At 38.0% G+C, this 23,219-nt stretch overlaps 1 protein-coding gene across 14 annotated transcripts in view; it reads left to right on the top strand.

The window, feature by feature from the left end:
• CEP112 (centrosomal protein 112) overlaps positions 1 to 23,219 on the top strand; it is a 462,552-nt gene that overhangs the window by 35,745 nt on the left and 403,588 nt on the right. For 9 of the 14 annotated variants that reach the window (XR_008418577.1, XR_008418579.1, XM_053892303.1 and 6 more), the window contains 4 exons: positions 5,325 to 5,418; positions 7,358 to 7,435; positions 18,293 to 18,340; positions 18,852 to 18,929. Coding sequence is in view for 12 of the 14 variants with exons in the window: in XM_053892303.1 (XP_053748278.1) it covers positions 5,325 to 5,418; positions 7,358 to 7,435; positions 18,293 to 18,340; positions 18,852 to 18,929 (298 nt within the window). In the remaining 2 variants the exon portion in view is untranslated. Of the gene's footprint in view, positions 1 to 3,391; positions 3,415 to 5,324; positions 5,419 to 7,357; positions 7,436 to 9,173; positions 9,483 to 18,292; positions 18,341 to 18,851; positions 18,930 to 23,219 lie in introns of those variants that run through there. The other 5 variants (XM_053892309.1, XM_053892300.1, XM_053892302.1 and 2 more) reach the window with 5 other exon arrangements.

Genomic DNA, 23,219 nt, shown 5'->3' with positions numbered 1-23,219 from the left:
ATCATCTCAGTAGATGCAGAAAAAGCATTTAACAAAAATGCGAAAACCAACCATGATAAAAACCCTCAGCGAATTAGGAATGGAGGGGAACTTCCTCTGCTTGATTTAAGTTAATCATGAGAAACCAAAGCAATTATAAAGAAAGAAAAAAAAGAGGACTTAACGTTCCTAAATTTTTGGAATTAAAGCTACAGTAATAAAGATAGCAGTGTTGGGAAGGGATGGATAAAGCCAGAGATTAGAGCATATTCTAGAATTTGAACCAGTTCTAGAAATACATCTGTACATACCGATTGAAAATCCATTGATTTTCCACAAAGATGACAATGGAATTAAACGAAGAAAGGAATTAAATCAAATTATGGGGGGAACAACTGCATATCCACATGGGAGAAAAATCAAATGGGTTTTAGACTTAAATGAAAGTGCTAAACACTAGAGAACTTTTAGAAAAAACCAAAAATCATTGTGACCTAGGAGTGGGCAAAGATTTCTAAAATAGGATATAAAAAGACGCAAACAATGAAGAAATAAGTTATAAACTGGACTATCAAAATCGAAACTTTCTTTCTTTGAAAAACACCATTTGGAAACTCACCTGGCAAGGCACAAAACGAGAGAAAATATTCTAAATACAAATAATCTGACACAGAACTTGTGTCTAGAATATGTGAAGAACTCTTAGAATTCGAGGAAAAGTGGACAACCCAGCCACTGTGCAAAAGATTTTACAGACAAAAGAAGGTATATGAGTGGCTAATGTATATACTTGAAAAGATGGGCAGCGGCATTCTGGATCAGGGATCCGGATCTTAGAAAGTTTCTTAGAAAGTTTAAGATACCATACCATATGACCCCACAGTTCTATTCCTAGATGTTTAGTCAAGAGAAATGAAAACTTATTCCACATAAACACTTGAACTAGAGTGTTCATAGCAGCTTTATTCATAGTATCTGAAATGTGGAGACCATCTAGATGTCCATCAGCACATGAATAGATACACAAATTATGGTTCGTTCATATAATGGAATACCACTAATCAATAAACGAAAATGAACTTTGAATACATGTAACAATATGGCTGAATCTGAAAAACACTTTCCTCAGTGAGAGAAGCCAGACATAAAAATGTACATACTGTTTGAGTCCGTATACATGAGATTCTACTAAATGGAGGTTGTCTGGGTTTGCAGGAGGGAATAGATCGATTAACAAAGGAACTCGAGAGAACTTTTGGGTGTGATGGGAATCTGTGTCTTTATTGTGGTGGTTATACAGGTATTTGTCAAAAGGCCTCAAACTCTACGTTTTAAGTGGATCCAGTTTTATTGTCCATAAATTGTACCTCAATGCACGTAATAAAAATCACATGCAGGTGTAGCTGAGGCCTCCTTGGTGCGGCTTCTTCCAATCTAAACACCTGTGGACGAAAAGAGTGAAGTTCTGTCTCCCTGCCAGCCATACAGCCAGCCCACGGTGGTGATAGAGGGCCTGGAGAATTCCCATTCAGAGACCCGGAATGAGAGGAGTGATGGCAATTCTCTGGCAGTTCTGAAATCTAGCCAGGCATTTATTGCCTGTATCTTGATTAGGGTTTAATGCTCCTTCCCCGGGAGTGTTCTTTGTGGCTCTTCGCTCTGTTCCTGGGGCTGTTGGCTTTTCCCTCTGAATTATCTTTTTTTTTTTTTTTAATGTTTAGAGAGAGAGAGAGAAAGAGACAGAGCATGAGCAGGGGAGGGGCAGAGAGAGAGGGAGACACAGAATCTGAAGCAGGCTCCAGGCTCTGAGCTGTCAGCACAGAGCTGGACGCGGGGCTCGAACTCACAGACCACGAGATCATGACCTGAGCTGAAGTCAGACGCTCAACCGACTGAGCCACCCAGGCGCCCCTGGCAGGTTTGACTTTCTTCTTCTACTTAGGGGAACTTTGATTGCTTTCTGCTTCTCCAGAGTCACACTTGCTGCTGTCTCTAGTTGTTTCTGGAACCAGAGCCTGGCAGACCTTCAGTTTTCATCCTTTTCATGGCATCACATTTTTGTTCTATCTAAAAGTGATATTGTAAGTTCTTCTTTTAGGCTATTTGATGTAGTCTTGACTGGCACTGTCCCTACTGTTTCTTTTAATAACTATTTCCTGAGTTTCCGTTTTATTTACTCCTTCTGGAATTCCTATTATTTCGATGTCAGAGATTATGAGTCTTTCTACCTTATCTCTTGCATTTTCACTTATTGTAATCATCCCTTTATGTTTTCCTTCGTGTTATTTGAATATTTCTTGAACTAATTTTATAATTCGCTGATTTGATTTTATACTATATTTAATGTGTTAGTCTCTTCCATTATGATTTTAAAATTTGGTAATCATGTTTTTTATTTGTAAGCACATTTTTATGACCACAGATTGTTCATTTCCTTTTTACATCTGAAATATCCACTTGAATGACATTGGAAACACAAATTAAAATTACATTTAGGGGCACCTGGGTGGCTCAGTCAGTTGAGCATCCGACTCTTGATCTCAGCCCAGGTCTTGATCTCAGAGTTGTGAGTTCAAGAGCAGAATGGGGCTCCATGCAGGGTATGAAGCCTACTTAAAAAAATTACCTTTAGAAGTTTCCCTTTACATATACATAATAAGTTTTGCAGGAAGACATTTGATTGGCCTTCCTTTAGGTGTAAACCTTACGTATCTTGTGTCTTATCTCTTTATCTTTAAGGAGACAAGTCTTTGTTTCTCTAGTATTTGGAATCTCGCATTATGCTGAGAGAGTGGTTCTGGGTTCTTGTCGAAATACTACAGCTTTAGGAAAAAGTGAAAGGGAAGAATGTATTTTTCCTACAGTTTTACTCCTTCCACGGAGTAAAGAGGCATGCGCATGCCCGCGTCTTACTAAAGTGCTGAAGCTTTTCTTTCTGTGTTGGTTTCAGCACCCTGAAATTGATCAAGCCACAGTTCTCTTCTAAATGGCGCAAGTAGCATAAGCATGAGCTCCTGTAATCATGTCCCAGGTCTCAATTGTAGGCTGTCTACGAGCTAGTCTGCATGGTAGACATCTACTGCTATTCTTCCTAAAGAGGCTTACAGGGCTGAGCTTTGTCCCCTACCCTCTGTTCCACTGTCACCCTGACCTCCAGCCCCGTCACTGTGAATTCGAGCTTTCTATCTACTTTGAGTTTCAGTTAATGGTGTTTCTAGTAGGAGACAGTCTCAGTGGCAAGAAACGAAACTTCTGTGCCTGACGCCCTGTGTCTCTTGTGCCTGCCAGATCTTAGCAATGATATGGCCTCCTTCTTTAGTTGTCTCAGCTGCCTTCACCAGAAGCTGGCTTCAGCAACGCCTCTGCTTTCCTTGGCCTGCACTGGAGCATGTTTTAGGAACAATATAATGAATTTAGTTTTGGACACGTTGAATTGTAAGTAGGGCTTACAATTCAAGTACAATTCAAGTACAATTTGTACTTGTAATAGGGTTTGAGGCTGAGAAAGAGCAATTTGGGCTGGAGATACAGACTTGGTCATCCAAGCTCCTTTTTATTTGAAAAGCTAATAGCAGTGTTATTAGCAGTTTGGATTGTCCAGAAGGAATGCATGTAAAAGGGAAAATAAATAAGGTTTGACACAGAACTCTGAGACGCATGGGGTAGGCAGGGAAGGAAAGGCTACTGAAGGTTATTATAAAGGAGATTTCTGAAGGATCAAATGAAAATCAGGGAAGAATGGTTCTAGGGAGCCAGTAGATGTGACATCTTGAAAACACTCTTCTAATGTTTAGCGAGATCAACTAGGGTAAGGACAGATAGTTCATTTGCTTGAGCAACTAGGAGATCGTTGATAGTGTCCAGCACTTTTAGGTTGAGTGGAAATCAGATTGTAGTTGATTGACAAGTGTATGTCAGGTTAGGACAGGGGTCTAGTAACTTATTTTGGAAATGTATTGTGAAGGGAAAAAGTGTAAATTGGTACAGAGGACAGCTACAAGTGAACTGAAAGGATGTGTTGTTTTATGTATGCACCCCGTGTAATAAATAGATAAATGGTTCCATCCTCTTTTTTTATTAATATTTTCTATGAGAATTTCTTTTAATATTTAAGCAGTTTTCAATTTTTAAGTATAGCTCTTTTTATGATTGTTTAATCTATTCTTAAAGAAGAACAGGCCACTGCTTAGTATGATGTATCAGGTTGCCTCTTCCCACATCCTGAGTTTTAAATGTTTATGTCAGCTAAAGCACATGGGCTAATGAAATTATTCTCAGCCTATTGCTTTATCTGTTTTTCTCATTAGTTTTTAAGTGTTTGGACATTGAGTAGGGGTATAAAAAATTAATAGCTCTCTTTAAAACAGCTTTTTCAGACATTTGACATTACTTAGTGACTTGTCTACGGAAAGTTATTCTTTCATTGTTACTACCAAAAAACACATTCATTGTCATCTTGTCTTTTTTAATTATAATTCTGTCTTTGGGAATATAGCTAAAATGGACCAATATTTGTGAAGGGAATCCTGATAGGGCTTGTGGTTAAAAGTTAGTGACTTTAATTCATTCTTTAATGGTTAGTTTCCATTTCATGTATCTTGAAGGAGCCGTTCAGAGGATAGATATTCCTAATAATGAAACTTTCATTGAAGTAGCTTGAATAAAAATATATGAGAGACTCCAGGCTAAAGTAGAATATTGAGTATAATATTTTATACTATATTTTACATTGGAGGAAAGTCTTTTTGTTGAAATTCATTTGGAAGCTTAAACTATTTTCCTATTTGTACTGTACTTATAACATTTTACCTGAATTAACATGGTGTATTTTAAATTTAAGACTGATTTATCTGTAGGTTCTGACATAGTTTCAAATTAATCCAAATTTTCAGCTACATGAGAATTTTTTCATTTTATATATTTTAAACCTTCATCTTGATGTGCAGCATGAATCCAATAAAACTTACAAACCTTTTAAAATGATTATCCTCTTGAGAGTATATGCTTCATTTTTTTTTTCTTATTCTATACTTGGAAGAGGGGGAGGAAGGAGAAAAGATTTAAATACATTTAGTTTTTTGTAGTCCCACTTAAAAATAGCATTTGTTTGTGAGCAGGCACTTAGGTGATGTTTTATTTATACGTAAATCTAAATAAAAATAAAATGTGAGAAATAATAAATGGTCGTTATTTGCATTTCTTTTTTCTCTGCCATGGAAGTATCATTGTTAAGTATAAACAATCATCTTATTTCCAAAAGAAAAAAATTGGTAATCCCAGATTTAAATGCCCCCTTTGTCCTCTGTATTCCCCCCATTCTGATTGTTATTATTTTGGTCTATTAGTAGGAACCAATATACTGCGAAGCTCCAAACAAGATCACATTCTGTGAGTCCAACCTCCAGAGAAGATGGACAAAATATTACCCCAAAGAGTTGTGTAAGATCAGATTCTACTTTTGTTTGTTTGTTTGTTACTTTACAAATTTTTAGTTTCATGTTTGTCAAAGTTCCAACAATTACTTTAAAACAGTGAATGAAGTCTGAAGGTTTTGGTGAACACCCTGATATCAAAGAAAATGGTGTGTTTGGTAAAGTCCACAGTGCTCCTTGTGGTTTCTCGATGATTCTGAGACATCATGTGAATCAGTGTATTGTTGCTTTTGTGCATTGGAGAATAACTTTGGAAGACTTCATTTTTTTAGTTTTTTTTTTTTTTTTTGCTTTTCCCTTTTACTCAGTGTGTGTGTGAGAGGGAGAGAGAGAGAGACAGAGAGTGAGAGAGAGAGAGACCACCCAGTGGTCAGAGTTAAGAAACTGGGATTAATTTGTAGTTTAGTGGGGGATACTGCCTTTCTGCTGAAGGTGAACTGTTTATATTCTGAAATGTGAACGCCTCTTACATCTAACTGCTTAACAGGGTTTTGGTTTGAATAAAGTGCAATGAGCATTCCAGTTAGCTTCCTAAAGAGAAGAATTTTGCCTGCCTACTATGGCCTTTCTTGCCATAGGCCTTTCTTGCCTGCTTACTATGGCCTTTCTTGTAACTCTGGCTTGTCTTGAGTTACATGACTTTTAACAAGGAGATCATGTGTGATGCGTGGCTGTGCTCTAAACCTAACTCACTGCATTTTCTCCAGTGATAGTTTGGAACTTTGGGGAATACTTTCAGGGTAGCACATTTTAAATATCTGTGGGTTTATTATGAACCATTACATTTATTCAGAATAAAACAAGGCAGGTAGGTGTTTTATGTCTTTCTGAAGACATTTTTGTTCACAGAGAAAAACATACAAGAAACAGGGGGCCAACAATCGAGACAATAATGAGTTTAAATATAGTATATAAAATAAATTCAACATTTTGTTCATTAGAAATTTGGAGACAATAAAATATGGAGAACATTTTAGTATATTTTTCATCACTTCAGATAATTTAAATGATCATAGGTAAATAGGTTTATTTATTAGTAATGAGGTGTTCTAAAAATGTGGAAATGCTGTGCCAACAAATTTAACTTCAGAATGCATTTTTTGGCTGTACTGTAATGTTTACATTATTATTTTAAATAGATTTACCTTTCTAAGTTTCTAGGGCTCCCAGATTATTGTCCATTTCTGAGCACAGATTTTAGGCTGTCCTCAGTTAATTATAGTTTTAATCTGCTTTGATAAATGTGTAATAAGTTATATGAGAGGGAAAAAAATCATGCAATTTTAATTTTTAAAAAAAGTAGAATTTCGCCATAATTGTGTTCTCATGCTGTGAATCCAAAGCTTATTTCTCTTTATATTCAGTGTATGAATGGGAATTAATTTAAGAACAAAGAGCTTCTTGGACATCAACACAAAATTCCCTGTTAACTAATTTTAAGGATTGTAAATAATTCATCTTTTCAAGTGTTCCCCCCCCCCCCCCTTTAAAGCTACTGTGGTATACCACAATTAAAACTTTTTGTAAAAGAACTTAAAGAGAAGAATCTGGATTAATTTTTAAAATATTCTTTTGATGTGTTTTTTTTTTTTTTTGAAATCTAGTTACTGTATGAATATATTGTGAAGGCACCTCGCAGCCCTAAGCAGCTATAGTAAACAGTCATTACTTAGAATTGAGAACTTTGCCTCAGCTATGACATAAACCTTCCCTCTGAGGGCAATACGGTACTACCAGAAAAACACACGAAACTCTCGTTACTCTGAATGACGTATATTTTGTCCTGTTTTCTGTCTCTTCTGTTTTCTTCCCCCCTCCCTTCCTCCCTGCCTCTCTCCCTCTCTTCCTCCCTCCCTCCCCCCTTCTCTCCCTCCTTCCTTCCTTTTCCTTTTTATTTCTTCCTTCTTCCCTCTACCCCTTCTTCTCTCTTCTCTTTTGTCTTTCAGGAAGTTCATCCCCAAAGATCTGCTCTTTCTTTGGATGACAGCGACATCGAAGCTCGCCTTAATAGTTGGAATCTTGGGGTAAAAAAAAAAAAGTACTTGGTTTATGTATGTACATCGATGTAGCAGAATCCTGTTGTACTTGGAGAACATCTGAACTAATTCTATTTGAATATTATTGGATGTCAGCCATTGAGATGTGAGGTGGTACTGTGGGAGAAGGATCTAGAGAACAGGAAAGACAGATAACATTCCAGAGAAACATAGTCCCTGCCCTCAACGAGCTGTCTTGTCGAGGGTGTAGGAGATATACACATACATAGTTCAATAATTGTTTAAGATAGTATCTGGTAAAATACTAACATGAGTTAGAGAGTAGAGTATTGAATTGGAGGTAAGGGGAGGGAGGACTTGGAGAAGCAAGGTCATTTGGGTTAAAAATATCCGGAGATTTCCTGATGAGCCGCCGTCACGGGCACCAGTTGTCAGGTGCAAAGACTGAGAGGGACATGAACGCATCCGGGTGGGTGTGGAGGTGGGGAACTGGAAAGAGGCAGGCCTGGAGACACGTGTGGTGCTGTGAGTGAATGCCCATGACTGGATCTTGGGGACTTAGGCAGGGGGTTGGGGCCAGTGTCAATCAGGCTGGATTGTATCGGAGTTTGAAGGCCAAACTGAGCAGTTTCGCCTTTACATTGTAGGCAGTAGTGAGCCCTGCAGGTTTATTTATTCCTTCCACATTCCACTTTCCATGACGCTGTTGAAATGCTTTGAGGAAATGAAAAGGGGCTTAGAACAATTTTTATCACGGTTTGTGGTTAGTAAGATAATTTCTAATTTGAAAATTTGCAAAGTATAGGAAATCAGAGGACTAAAATATATTTGAAAATCTTAACACTGAGAGATGGGTTACCATTTTGTTTTAGATATCCTCCTCTCCTTTTTTTTTTCCGTGTGCATTTATACAATTAAAATTTAAACAAAATTGGGATTATATTATAAATACTATTTTACTATGTGCTGTTTTTAATTTTTTTTTAATTTTTTAATTTTAATTTTAATTTTTAGAGAGCAAGAGCATGTGTGCAGGGGAAGGGGCTGAGGGAGAGAGAGAGAGAGAGTAAATCCCATGCAGGCTCTGTGCTGTCAGCACATAGCCTGACACGGGACTCAATCTCCAGACTCTGAGATCATGGCCTGAGCCAAAATCAGGAGCCGTATGCTTAACTGACTAAGCCATCCAGGTGCCTCTATGATGTGCTGTTTTGAGTTTGATAGAAGTTTATAACCGTTCTATAAATATATGAATATGAATGATAGCACTAATTTGTCTTTTGGGTGGGTATTCCATAACTTGTTGAAACATCCTGGATATTTTGGTTGCTCCCAGGCTGTGGCTGATGTAAGTAATGCTGCAGTACAATTCCCTACAGATCTTTGTGTACACATTTGGTACTTTCTTAGGTTACGTCCCATCTTGGTACATAGCCTTCCAGAAGGTATATACCAGTGTCTTCTCCAGCCAGCAGGATATAGGATTGTCCGTTTCTTACTTCTTCACTGACAGTAGAGATTATTATTTTAAAAGACCTAAAACCCTTCCTACTAATAATGGTCTTTAATGAAAGGAATGCTTTAGGGAAATCGACTTGGTGGCGTTTTGGAGGTTATATTGGATGTGGGTAGAAGTGGAGAAGGGGAACCATCATCTTTTTGGTGTTCGTGGTGAACTCCACACTCGTGTGATTTCTGTGGAGACGGAGAGGGTTGAAAGAAAAGCCATCTCGTGGGGGGAAAGGACACTGCGTGACTGATTGGCGAGCTGACCAGAAGGGCACCTAAAGGTTTGCTTCTAGAAAATGGGAACATTGGCTTCCTGTCAGTTAACTGTCAGATGGGGAAATCCGTTTTAGGGGTTACAAGTTTCACTTTAGACGGGTGGAGTTTGAAGAGATGGTCAGACCAATTGGGGAGGTCAAGGTCTGGAGTTTCAGGAGACTCGAGGGCTGGAATCTTATTTATGGTTATGCTGTTTGAGGTGTTGGCCCCACCCAGAGGCCGGACAGCCGGGCTTTCAGGGGACGGAATGAGGACAGCTGGCTACTGCAAGGGACACGATTAGAAGAAGGTAGGGAATAGATGAGAATTTAAAGCAACGTGAATCTCGTAGCCATTTAGGGAGCCTATTAGTGAAAGAGATGAGAGAGAGAAAGTTAATAACAAGAGGGGAATAGTAAGTCCAAAGGAAAACATTGTTGTGTTTGAAGGTGGAGGAGAAGTTGCCACTGGAGGGAAGTCCTAGCGTTACCGGTGTGCGAGAAGAGCGCAGAAAATCCCCCAGAAAGTTCTTTTTTTGATATTTGCCAGAAAGCGGTATCAGAGTGGAGAGTAAAATTCTGGGCTAGCCTTTTAAACTTGCCTTTGCCCTCAGCCATTTGGCACTTCTGATGTGCGTCGCTTAGCCCACAGAGAACTTTGCCCGATTATGTATCTGTTCAGAGGATTGAATTTTTCATTCGTATAGTAAAGTTAAAATAAAACATCTAAAATATTTTGAGGTGATGCCTTAAAACTAGGTCTGCCTGGGTTCTCTTTCACACTTTTATTGTTCAAAGAAGGCGCTAACAGTGTAAAATATGAAAGTCTTGCATTTTTATATATTTATAACGTATATACATTAATCAGGCAGAACTCTATCTTTTGATCACAGTAGAATAATTTACGAATCCAGTGTATTAAAGAGCTTAGATTTTGCTTTGATTTTAGTTTTGTATTAGAATGCGTGATGGATTTTTTTTCTCTTTCTTCCTGTGAGTGATCAGTTAATGGTAGTTAATTTTAGTTTTCTATGCTAAGGGTACATTTTTTTATATTGCCGACATGACTTTCAGACACCTTCATTCAGATGCACTAGAGGTTCTAGAATTTGAATTTTCTAGTTTTTGTTAAAAATACGCTTTTTCCTCAAGTATATTCTTTCTTTCCCCAGGAGCGTCTTAGTATTTTTTTTTAGGAATACGTAATATAAGTAGAGATTCACTTACTCAACTAGCAACTTAATTTTCCTCCTGTATCTTTTTCTTACTCTTTAAACTTTGTAACCTTTAGTTTTGGGGAAACTTTCTCACTCTGTCAATATACTTGATACATATATTTCCTGCTTGACTCTCTTTATGTAAACTTTCCTCTTTTTTCTTTTTCTGAGGGCCTGGTGGGGGGCTGGGAGGAGGACTTTTCTGGGCCTTCCATCCTGGTTAGCAGTCACCCGCTCACTCCCATCCTGCGTCCACATGCTGACCGCACAGCCTCACTCCCACCAGGAGCGAAGGAACAGTGAGGACTCTTCTTTGCTTCCTAGCCCCGGAGCAGGATCTGGGAGGGATGTGGGCTTAGTGCAGGGATAGTTCTCAGGACAGGCAGTGGGAGCTGGGCGAGGTCAGCAGGCGTGAGCGTCGGATCCCACGGGTGGCTCCAGCGGGTGGACAGCACCCCAGAGGCACGCAGACCCACCTGGAGCCCAGGGCCCATCAGGGAGGGGTGAACCTCCCTGTCGAGGGCTTGGGGACACCTGTGAGCCGTTAGCGGGTGGGGATGTGCCTTTGCTCTCCCTGTGACGAATGTGGGGAGCCTGGCTGTTCTCCTCACTGGCCTGTTGGGAACCGTCCTAATCAGGCTCGGGGGCAGCTGGCGTGGGAGACACAAGAGTAAGTCCACTTGAGATGAGCTGTTCCAGGAGATGAGCACGTTGCTGACCACAGGACTGCGAGCTAACTAAAATGGCTGTAGCGCGAAGCTTTGCAGGTTTGGGGTGACTCGTGGCGTAGCCAAAAGCCACTTGGTGCAGTGGGTGCTGCCAGACGTCTCTCTGAGGTGACTGTGCCAATTTGCACCCTCATTAGCGATGTGCCCGTTCCCATTAATCTACCTTCTCTTCCATCGTGGTATTGACAGTCCGGTTTTGGTTTTGTTTGTTTGTTTAACTTAAAGTTCAGCCGTTCTTGAGAGTGGTTAGTGACACTGCACCGTGGGGTGTTCTCATATATATTTTCCCCGGTGACTCATCCAGTTAGGTGACCTTTTTTATGTCATTGACAGTCTAGATAGCCTCTCGGAGTGAAGTGCCTGCCTACGGCTTTGCCAGTTTTTCCGTTGGGTCGTTTGCCTTTTTCATACTGATAACCTGAGGGCCTTGTTTCTGTTCTGGATAAGAGTCCTTTTCGACTAAGTATTGTAAATATTTCCTTCTACTTTGTTGCTTTCCTTCAATCTCTTACTGGTGTCTTGGCTGAACAGAAATTTTAAATTTTAACGCAGTTCACTTTCTCATTTTCTCACCACGCGGTTAGTGCTGTTTTGTGTCCTGTTTAAGATCTTTGACTGTCCTAAGGTTCCGAAGATGTTCTTCTTTGTTTTCTCCCAGCGGCTCTATTATGTGACTTTTTCTCTTTGGATTACATACCACCTGGAGGTGATTTCGGTGTCTGTTATAAGATAGGGAGTTAAGATTTGTTTTGTCCCTTGTGTATATCCAGATGGCACTCCTATTTATTGAAAAGACTCTTCCTGCTGTACCGCAGTGTTATTTGTCCCATAAATCAGGTGACGGTACGTGTCTATTTCTGTTCTGTTCCTTTGGCTTACTTGCTTTTCCTTGTGCCGATGGACTGTGCCTTTCTCTCTGTATCTAGTTTGTACTCACTAAATGTTGAAATGTGAGTAGACCAGCGAATGAGCCTTCATTTGTAGTATTGTTTCTGTGGATAAATGTTTTTCAAGTTCTAAAATGTTGCCTTAGAAAATTATTTTGGAGCACAATTGATTTGACATTGAGGACTGAATTTATTTAAAACTACCGAGCGGGTTTTGGCAGTTCTAACTGATGCCACGACTTAAAAACATTTAGTTGTGTTGTTAGTAATAGATGGCTTGAAAATGTCCTTTCCTTTAAGGCAGCTAAAATATCATATAAAATGTCTTTCTATTTTTCTGGAATCATAGAACATCTCTAACTGATCCACATTAGTCTATGAGGGGTATTTGATCAGTTTGGTCAAAATCCTGAATAATCCAAAGAAATAGACGGACAGAACCCTTTGTAACCAAACAAATCAGCTAAAAAACTAACCAGAACAAAATGTCAAAAGCCAGTTTTCATTAGAAAGCATTCAGATATCTGTATTTGTGTCTAGTTTAAATGATGACATATTTTATTACCATGATTCTCTTTGCTCTTTAAGCCAGAAGTGTTTGGTCATGTGATTCATTCCTGCTATTGGAACTTAATTTTTTTTGGCATTGTTTTCTGTATAATATTTCGTTAGACTTTAATGTTTCACATAAATCCTTTTTATCTTCCATTTTGGACATTCTTTGTTGTGGTCTTCTTTTTTGAGGTATTGTGAGGGAACAAGAAATTTTCTAAAAGAGCATGAAAAAAGTAAATGTTAAGACTGTTTACAGATTGCTTCAAGTCCATTTACTGGTGGATTACAAAGTGGGAACATTGAACTTCAAAGCACATCTGGCTGCTGTTATAAAATCAGAAAATAGATTGCTTATTTCCCCCAAATAGACTCAAGAACATGCTTTACTATGGATAATTCTCATTATGTATTGAAAGTGGGTATGAGACAAACTCCATGGATTGTAAATGAGTAACAATTACAGAAAGAAGATTTATTCTCGTTTACGGTATTCGTTGTTGCTTTTAAACATTACAATATACTCTTTCTTTTTTGGTCAACTTGAGAAAGGAAATTTATGATAACAGAATGAGTCCTTAACTTCTGTATTTAATGGCTTTTAAAGATGAAGAGAATGAAATAGGAGTTACTTCTGCATCGCTGAAAGGCTACATTATAATTAGCTAAACCAATATTTTGTACTCTGCTTGTAAATGTAGAGCAGTGTAAAAATAAGTCACAGATGGCTTTGTTGGCTTTTGGTTTTAAATTTGAAGCTTAATTAGAGCTTGAGCATCTTTGAGAATTCTGTTTTCCCCTTCCTTTATTTTCCCCCTTATATTTAATTCTGCTTCATGAATTAGGGTTTTATATATTTGCAGATTTGGGTGTGTCCTTGAAGAACTTACTTTCTGGGCTGGTTTTTCTCCATTCCAAAAATAGAGAATGGTTACTTACTATTCATATATATACCTTCAGACAATAAATATTTATTGAGTGCACTTTGCTGCCTGCTGGAAATTTGCTGCCTCTGTTTTTCAAAAAGCTGTGTTTATATATAGTACAGTGTTATTTACTAAAGAATGTGCCTCTTTCTCTGGTATAATATTTAAGTGGGTTTTATTATTGTCCCTACTAACTAAATGTTTCCCAAAGTAAAGTGTGCTAATTCATACACCCACCAGTGGTCCTCCATCTGGAACACTTTTATTGGCAAATTTTTAATGTGTACCAATCTGGTGGCAGAAAATACCCTCTTGCTGTGGTATTACTTTACATTTTTCGTATTTCTAAAAAGATTGAGTATATATTCATGTGTGTATTAGTCATTCAGATTTCTTCATCAGTAAAATGTGTCTCAAGTTTTTCCCATTAAAAAAACTGTATTGTTCTTTCTTTTATTAACTTATAAAGACCTTCTTTACACATTTTGGAGACAGATCATTTGTGCAAACATCTCCCAGTTTATGACTTATCTTTTCATTTTATTTGTGATCTTTTATTCATTATCTTCTCATTTTATTTATGATCTCTTTTCTGGAGAGAAGTTCTTACTTCAAGTAGTCAACTTTATTAATTTCTTTTTTGTGTATGCTTTTTTTTTCTTGTTTCTTGCTTAAGAAAGTTTTCTACTTTGAGGTCACAAAGTCATTCTTTTATGTTGTCTTCTGCAAGTTTTTATACTTCTGCTTTTAATTATAAGTATTTAATCCGTTTGGGAATTTATTATATATGGTGCAAGGAAGGAATCTGATCTCATTTTTTCCCACTTTTTTTTTTCATTTTTTTAATGTTTTATTTATTTTTGAGACAGAGTGAGACAGAGCATGAGTGGGGAAGGGGCAGAGGAGAGGGAGATACAGAACCTGAAGTAGGCTCCAGGTTCTGAGCTGTCAGCACAGAGCCCGACGTGGGGCTCGAATCCATGAACTGTGAGATCATGACCTGAGCTGAACTCAGATGCTCAACCGACTGAGCCACCCAGGCGCCCCTCATTTTTTCCCACTTATTAAACACATCTTTAATTTTTCAATAATTTGCAATTCTAGATATTTCATGAATCACATTCTCATATTTATTTGAATTTCTAGTACTTTCTGGTTGGTTCCGTTGGCTTATTGTCATCACTATAGTTTTACAATATCTTTGTAAGTCACCCCATCTTGATTTTTTTCTTCAGGCTCTTCTTGTTTATTTATTTATATACATTTTATAATGAGCTTATTAAGTTTTACAAAAGTCTTCTTGAGATTTTTGGATTGGATAAATTTAGTCACTAGATCAAGTCAAGGAGAATTGCCATTTTTACACTATTGAGACTATCTAAAAGCATCGTTTTGCTATTTATTTCATTATTAGCGCTTTTCAAAAAAACTTAATTGTTTTCTCTGTAAAGGGCTTATGTATATTTTCTTAGATTTACTTTTAGCAATTACATATTGTTTTGTGATTACAAATGTTAGCCCTGGAAAATCATTTTCTTTTCCTAGGTGATTTTTGCTAATTTGCAGAAGTGCAGCTGACCGTTACCTATCAATTTGGCATCTCGCAACTTGGCCAAACTCTTATTTGGTCGACTCCTGTTTCCTATCTTTCTGTTTTCTGCCTTTATTTGCAGTGTTCTTTATGAACGTCCTGAGATTACTCAGAAGTTATACTTGACTACGTATTATCTTGGGGGCGGGACATAGATACCATCGAACGTTGACCTGTGGGAGGATGGCCTACCCACCTCAAGCGGGTGGCACAGAGAACCTAGTGATCGCTAGTGCTGGAGACAAGCGGAGGCCAAAGGAGGCCGTGTTACTGTTGACTTCTGTTTCATGGCTTTAAAAAAAAGTAATTCCTACTATGGACAGGTTTTGATTTTGATTTTCTGTTTTTTGTGGAAAGTTTTTATGGATATTGGATTCTTTGTTTGTTTTTGTTTTTGTTTATAATTGTTGATGTTAGATTGTTTTGAATGAGCAGTAGCCGGGGTTATATGGGGGGGGGGGTGGTTTGGGTAGCTTGCTTTCTTAGTTTGGGAAGGCCTTCTACTCCACTGAAGATCAGTTTCTTTAATCAGAGGTGCCTTCTGTGTTGTCATTTTGGCCTGTCATCTTCTGTTTCTTTGATTTTGTCTTGTTTCTGGAGGGTCCTTTTTCTTTAGCTCCTTTCTTTCCCTTCATCATGGGCAGGCTTCCTTCCAAGGGGCCTCTCTCTACTGCACAAGTGGTTCCTTTCTGGCTCTTGACACGTTCACTTTTTACACTATTTATTTATTTATTTATTTATTTATTCATTCATTTATTCATTCATTCATTATAATTTATTGTCAAATTGGTCAACATACAGTGCATACCATGTGCTCTTGGTTTTGGGGGTAGATTCCCTTGATTCATCGCTTGCATATAACACCCAGTGCTCGTCTCAACAAGTGCCCTCCTGAATGCCCATCACCCATTTCCTCCCTCCTTCTCCCCCGCCATCAACCCTCAGTTCTCTGTATTTAAGTGTCTCTTATGGCTTGCCTCCCTCCCTCTCTGTTTGTAACTATTTTTTCCCCCTTCCCTTACCCATGGTCTGCTGTTAAGTTTCTCAAGTTCCACGTATGAATGAGAACATAAGCTATTTGTCTTTCTCTGACTGACTTATTTCACTTAGCTTAATACCCTTCAGTTCCATCCACATTGTTGCAAATGGCAAGATTTCATTCTTTTTCATCGCCAAGTAGTATTCCGTTGTATATATAAACCACAACTTCTTTATCCATTCATCAGTTGATGGACATTTAGGCTCTTTCCATAATTTGGCTATTGTTGAAAGCGCTGCTATAAATATTGGGGTACACGTGCCCCTATGAATCAGCACTCCTGTATCCTTTGGATGAATTCGTAGTAGTGCTATTGCTGTTTTATACCCTTCTTTTGATGCTCCCGTCTCTAGCGCTCCCATCTGTCAGGTGTTTTGTACAACCCACGGAAGGTAGGCCACTCTCCTTCTGCAGGTTGGTATTTGCTGACGTCTAAATTCCGACACCACTAGGATCCCGAGGCCCTTCCTTTTTGTTCCATGCTGTCACTCTGGCTTGGTTTAGGATCTGATTCTGCTGATCTGTGATCTTTCTTTGGTCAATTACATGTGAATCGAGGGTTTTCGTGATCTCTCCTTGTTAGGGTGTAGGCATGAGTGGTGGGTGTTTTTATGTGCTCTCTTCGTGGATCTGTATGGACTTTTGGAGGATGTGGAGAGAAATTTAAATTCAGACAGTTGCCATTACTTCATAGGTATCAGCCTTCCGGGTGAAAAAATTATTTTGTAGGTTACTCCTTATCTAGGTGCTAAAATATAGTTATTCTTCAGATCCTGTTGGTGTAGATGTTTTTATGTTTTTTAAATGTAACTTTTATTTTTAATTTCCTTGCCTCTGTATTCTTTAATTAATTGATCCTTTATTCACCCTTTCCTTTAGTATCCACCTGGGTATAGATTATCTTCCATGATTATTAACTATAATAACTCATTTGAGGAGCCTTTGGAAAACACAGTGAGGTTTTGGAGGAGAAGATTCTGATAATATATATTTGACAGAGTTTTTAATTATCGTTTCATTTGTGAATGGAATTGTTGGGATAACAATCAGTGTTTCTGTTTTATCATATAGTATATATTCACCCAATAAATATTTCCTCGAGAGCCTGCTACACGTTAGGTATTGTGCTAGGTACCAAGAATACGAAATTGAGAAGCCATTGTCCTAGCACTCACCATGCAGAAAGACAGATGTGGAGACATGCTGGTAATAAACACTTAGAATGTAATATAAGAGCTATGAGAGACACATGGGATACTTTAGGAGCTTGGTAAGAGGGCGGGATCAGGTACTGTTTGTCCCTTCCTTCCCTCCTTCCCTCCTTCCCGCCTTCCTTTCTTTCTTCTTAATGCGTATTTGTTGGGCACCCACTACCTGTCAGGCCCTGTGGTAGATGCTGGGATAGATGGGTTGTGACTGTTACAGCCTGTGTTCAGACTTCACACTCTTTTAACAGAAGATAGATGTTTGATTATAAAAGGGTACTGTTGGAGTAGTGGCAACTTAATTAAATTTCCTGGGGAAGCATCTCGAGTAAGTTAACTGCAAGAGAATGATTTCATAGTTTGCGAAGACTCAGATTTGGGAGAGAAGGTAGTGCTTTGAAAGGTAAAACAAATGTTTGGTGTCCTTGGAATAGAGGGTATATTGGGGGGATAGATGAACCTGGAAGGTGGATATGGGAGGGGTCCCAAAGGAGTTCTCTGTTCTGGTTGCTATCCTGGAGGTAAATGTAAGGATTCAGGTACTGGACTTGCCCGGGTGTGTAGTGATTAGATTGACTTGAAAGACGAATGGGAGGATATTCATTAGGTGACGGAGTAGTGCCTAGAGGTAGAGAGGCCCAAGAGAACTGCCATATTTCAGTAATGTAAGTCAGCCAGGATCCTGGGCGGATAAAACACGACGTGAGGAGTAGTGGGGATGAGGCTGGGCAGTGAGGCTGTGCGAGGGTCACGAAGGTGCATTTCTGTCTGCAAACGAGTTTATGTTTTATATGTTATTTGTTAGTGGGCTACTGAAAATATATTATGGGTTACCCATCCTAAAACACAAACTCAGTATTAAGACGTACAGAAAATGTTCCGCATCACAGTTCACTTCTGTGTTTTACCAAATGATAATTAAAACCAAAAAATACTGTTAATAATAGAATTATTAATTTCTGTCTTAAATTTTCAGATAGAAAATCCTCGGTACCTGAGACAGAAGCCTATCCCAGTTGCTCTGGTAGGTGAGAATTCCACTGGACTTTTCCTATGGACAGACTTGTTTTTAATGTTTATTGATTTTAATGTTTGTTTATTTATTTTATTTATTTTTGAGAGAAAGAAACAGAGTGTGAGCAGGGGAGGGGCGGAGAGAGAGGGAGACCCAGAGTCAGAAGTAGGTTCCAGGCTCTGAGCTGTCAGCACAGAGCCGGATGCGGGGCTCAAACCCACGAGCCGTGAGATCGTTACCTGTGCCAAAGTCAGACACTCAACCGAGCGAGCCACCCAGGAGCCCCTGTACAGATATTTCTAAATAAAGTAACCATTAAGTCATTTACAGAAAAGAACACTGGTCCACATTATGAAGCATGAGAGTCTTATTAATCCTATCACTTGGGAGTGAATAAATCGCTTTTTTCTCCAACGTTGGTATTATCTTGGCATGAACTTCAGGCAATTTAGAGTTTCCTTTTGGGTTAAGGATAAGCCAGGCCTGAGAAAGTATTGAATAAGTCTTACTCATTCAACAGATGACCCCCAAATTTAGCCTGAGAAAATCCGGCAGCCTCCATGATGATCCTCTACTCTTCCGAATGCACGAGAAAGAGGTAGGATTGAGACATTTCTGCTCTACTGAATAATGAACACGGTTTTTGTATTTTGTATAATGTGAGTTTTCAGGTCTTTGAATCATAATGCTAGGCAAGAAGAGATTGTGTTTGCTACAGATGTAAAATAATGATGCAGGGTAGGGGTAAGGGTTGTTCTTCTGTTTTTTTCATGCGCATCTCCCACTTGGTGAGAGTGTGGTGAGGGCTGTCTCCTGACTGTCCATTCCTACTTCTCTGGGCTTGGGGAGATGGCAGTTTTTAGAAGCAGTGTCTTTGACCTCAGCGAATCTCTCCATCCTGCCTTTATCTCAATTTGCTTGTAACGTATCTTTCTAGTTTCGCTCTTCTTACGGTTTCTGCTATTTAAATTGATCTGCTAAATTAAGCCATGCTGTGGCTGACATATAACATAACATACTTTCTTTGATCATTTGAAAGTGGAATTATCCAAGAGGCAGTATCATTGGTTAAAAACATAGACTATAGAGTCCAGAATACCTGGATTTAAACCCTACTCACTAGCTGCATGAAAGAGGGCAGATACTTGCCCTCTCTTAGTCTCTGTTTCCTCATCTAACTTGGGAGACACCTGCTTTACAGGCTGAGCATGAAGATTTTGTAGTCTGGAAGTACTTACATGCTTCACATATAGTAGTCATTAAATGCAGGTGAATTTGCTTTGTTCTTTATTTTTTTTTTTTAAGTTTATTTATTTTGAAAGAGAGGGAGGGAGAGAGAGAGAGAGAGAGAGTTCGATCAGGAGAGGGACAGAGAGAGATGGAGAGAGAGATAATCCCAAGCAGGCTCCATGCTATCAGCACAGAGCTTGATGTGGGGTGGGAACTTACGAACCGTGAGATCATGACCTGAGCCAAAATCAAGAGTTGGATGCTTAACCGATGAGCCACCCAGGCGTCCCTGCTTTGCTATTTTCTTGTTAAAATTTCTGTTCTAGGAAATTTGAAAATCATCATTATTAATTTTATTTTTGCTTATGGCACCAGTGAAACGCTTCGGTCGCCTGTGTGGTGTGATAGAAGACTGTTAGATTAGGAGTCTGATGAACTGTGTCCTTCACTTGCCTTTACCACTCTCTAGTCATGTGACCCAGGGAAGTCAAGAATATTAGTTTAGTTTTTGCTTAACGAGAGGCTAATTATTGATGTGACAGGATCATTACCAAAATTAATGAGAATAATGAATATGCATTGGAAATGGTAATTTAAATGTGCAAATGTGACAAATGTTATTGGACTTAGATTCAATGTTTCTAATAAATTTAATTAAATAATTTTATCTTTCATTTTTTTCTTTCATTTTAATGAGGATGCTTCTAAGAATTTCTAAAATTCAATTTCAGTTTGGCGATTTTCAACATGAAAGGGTTTTCTCACCACCCTGTTTATAAAATATCACAAAGGAAGTTGATCTCTTTCTTAGATATTCCAAACAGTGGCATGAGCATATAATTTAATTTTTGTTGATAATGGAGGAGGACAGGCTATTTTTTCTTTTAAATTTCAGTCTGGTGGAATTATTGCTGCTGCTTTCAGTAGTATTCATCATATGATGGCTCCAGTTAAAGGCATGTAGGGTCTTGTTTTTTGGTGCAATCCTGTTGCTGAAAAAACCTGTTGAAATAAAAAGTTCTAAAAAGCCTTTGAGGGAAATACTTGTCGCATGCGGATGCACCTTCTTTTGAGCTCTTTTTTTCTTTTTTCTTTTTGTTTATTTATTTATTCTGAGAGAGAGCATCCCTGGGGAGGGATGGAGTGGGGAGAGACAGAAGAAGAGAGAGAGAGAGAGAGAGAGAGAGAGAGAGAGAGAGAGAGAGGGAGAGGGAGGGAGGGAGAGGGAGAGAGAGAGAGAATCCCAAGCAGGCTCAGCACTGACGGTGGCGCTCAAACTCAGGAACCCTGAAATAATGACCTGAGCTGAAATCAAGTCAGACACTTAACCAGCCGAGCGACCCAGGCACCCCTTGTGCTCGTATTTTGAATTTCTTTCTTTTCCAAATTGTTATTGTTTTTGCGAGTCATTCCAAGTCGTCCCCAACCACTTTTCTTTTTACTTTTTTATTCTGTACTAATTCTTAGCACTGAGGCTGGTGACCACAGAATAATTAAAATAATTGAAAGGAAGTGCTGGCTTTTGAATCATTTGGGGGTCTTCGATGAAGTAATATCTTTATTCAAAAAGCATTAAAGCTGTCATGCGTGGCACCAGAGGTTCAGTTTTAAATGTGTGTGCCTTTATTTTTTTCCACACCTTTGTGTTTTTGTTTTTGTTTCTGGCATACTGTGAAAATAGTTTTGGCACCGTTGAGAAGTTTGCATGTAAAAATCAACTTACTTCATATCTTAAAACAGACCCAGTGCTTATATTTTGGCTAAAATGATCCTTTGTACAATTACATAGTTGTCTTAGACTTTTGGATGAAGTTTTCTTATCATCTTTCTTCTCCATACTGCAATATTTAAAAAGTCTATGCTGAATCGCCCCAGGGTGAGAATTATCTTGGTTTCATCTTTCTTTTAAAGCAGTATTTATAATTATAAAGTGATCTGTGGATTTTTATTGAGGATATTTTGGAATATACAGACACATGTGAAGAAGGAAATAAAACCACCTATAAAATCAACACCCAGAAATAAAAACTCTGTATTTATGCAAAGTATGTATGCAAAGTATTATATTACCTTTCAGTTTCTTTCTTTATGTATCCTTTAAACACACATTTTTCCTTAGGAAATTGAGGTGATACCAAGTATTGCTTTGTATATTTTGAGTAATTTTCCTTCCATTAAATATTGTTCCTAAACGTCTATTTTTAATGGCTGTATTATATTTCAAATTATGGAAGTATTCCGAGTTAATGTAACTTATCCCTACTGTTCAGCATTGAGATTTTTAATACTTTTCCCTAATATAAATAATCCTGGGGAAAAATGTCTTTAATAATCTCTATATGCACCTCTAAATATTTCTTTGGGGTAATGAATTATATCTTACATGATAAAATTGAAATGATGGATTTCTGTAAGTTTAGTATCATTAACAATTTAACTTCTAGAATAAAAATTAACACTTGGAAGCCTATTGAAAATTGTATGTTACTGTAAGATACAAGTAAAGAATTTATTACATGCAAAAATGAGAACGAAAATAAAAAGCAAAGAAAAACAGGAGCCATTTGAAGGCTGAGGAAGTAGCAATTTATATTGCCTTCGTAAATATAAAAATATGAATTATATTTTTTTTGTATTTGCAGGACAAAAATTTTTAATACTTTCCTATTTGAAATAGAAAATACCAGTCATAATGTTTTATTATTTTTATCTGTTTCCCAGGGATATTTTTCAAACTTGGCTATTTTTCCCTGAATTTAAATATATAGTTATGTTGTGATATGCATGGTTATCCTTTAGGATAACTTTATGTGTGCTTGCTTTAGTCACTTGTATTAAACATTTACTTATGGGCATGATGATCAATGCTTTTCTGTTTTGAAATTGCTAGAGCCTCGCATGTCTGTGTAAGAAAACGCTGATGTGTCTTGTGCATGTTCTCATCTAAAAATGCTTTTGTTATTGCCGAGTGCTGTTTTAAAAATCATAAAGAGCAATGTTTCGAGAACATTGTTTATTTTAAAATGAAATATGAAAGGGGCGTCTGGGTGGCTCAGTTGGTTGAGCGTCTGGCTCTTGAATTCGGCTCAGGTCATGATGTCACGGTTCATAAGATTGAGCCCTGCGTCAGTGCGGAGCCTGCTTACAATTCTCTGTCTCCCTCCCCCTCTACCCCTGCTCCTCCCCTGCTCGTGCTCTTTCTCTCTCACTAAATAAATACATAAACTTAAAAAAATAAAGTGAAATATGAAATATTAAATTACATATTTAATCTTCATTTTCTTAACACCTAATCTTCATTCTTCAGAGGTAATCATCGCTAAAAATTTAATGTGTATTCTCTTTAAAATTTTCTAGGAATGTCTCATTTGTTTATACAAATGAGATCATAGATCATTATATACTGTTTCAGTTTGCTTTTCTAACTGAAATATATATTCTGATAATATTTCTATGTCAGAAATTGTCTCCATTCTTTTAAATAGTTACATCGTATTTTACTGCGATACCAGTATTTTATTAATATGGCTTCCTACTGAGGGATATAGTTTATGTAGAGTATGTTGCCCGAACAGTGTTTCAGGAACATCCCTGTGTAAATCTCTGTGTGTATCGTATGCTTATTGTTATATATTCTGTGAAATGGAATTGCTCGTTC

Source organism: Panthera pardus, unplaced genomic scaffold (assembly GCF_024362965.1).
Source record: "Panthera pardus isolate Hobbes unplaced genomic scaffold, ASM2436296v1 HiC_scaffold_3, whole genome shotgun sequence".
Taxonomy (NCBI): Eukaryota; Metazoa; Chordata; class Mammalia; order Carnivora; family Felidae; genus Panthera; species Panthera pardus.
Note: the sequence above shows the minus strand (reverse complement) of the source record. Positions and strands in the feature narration are given on the sequence as shown.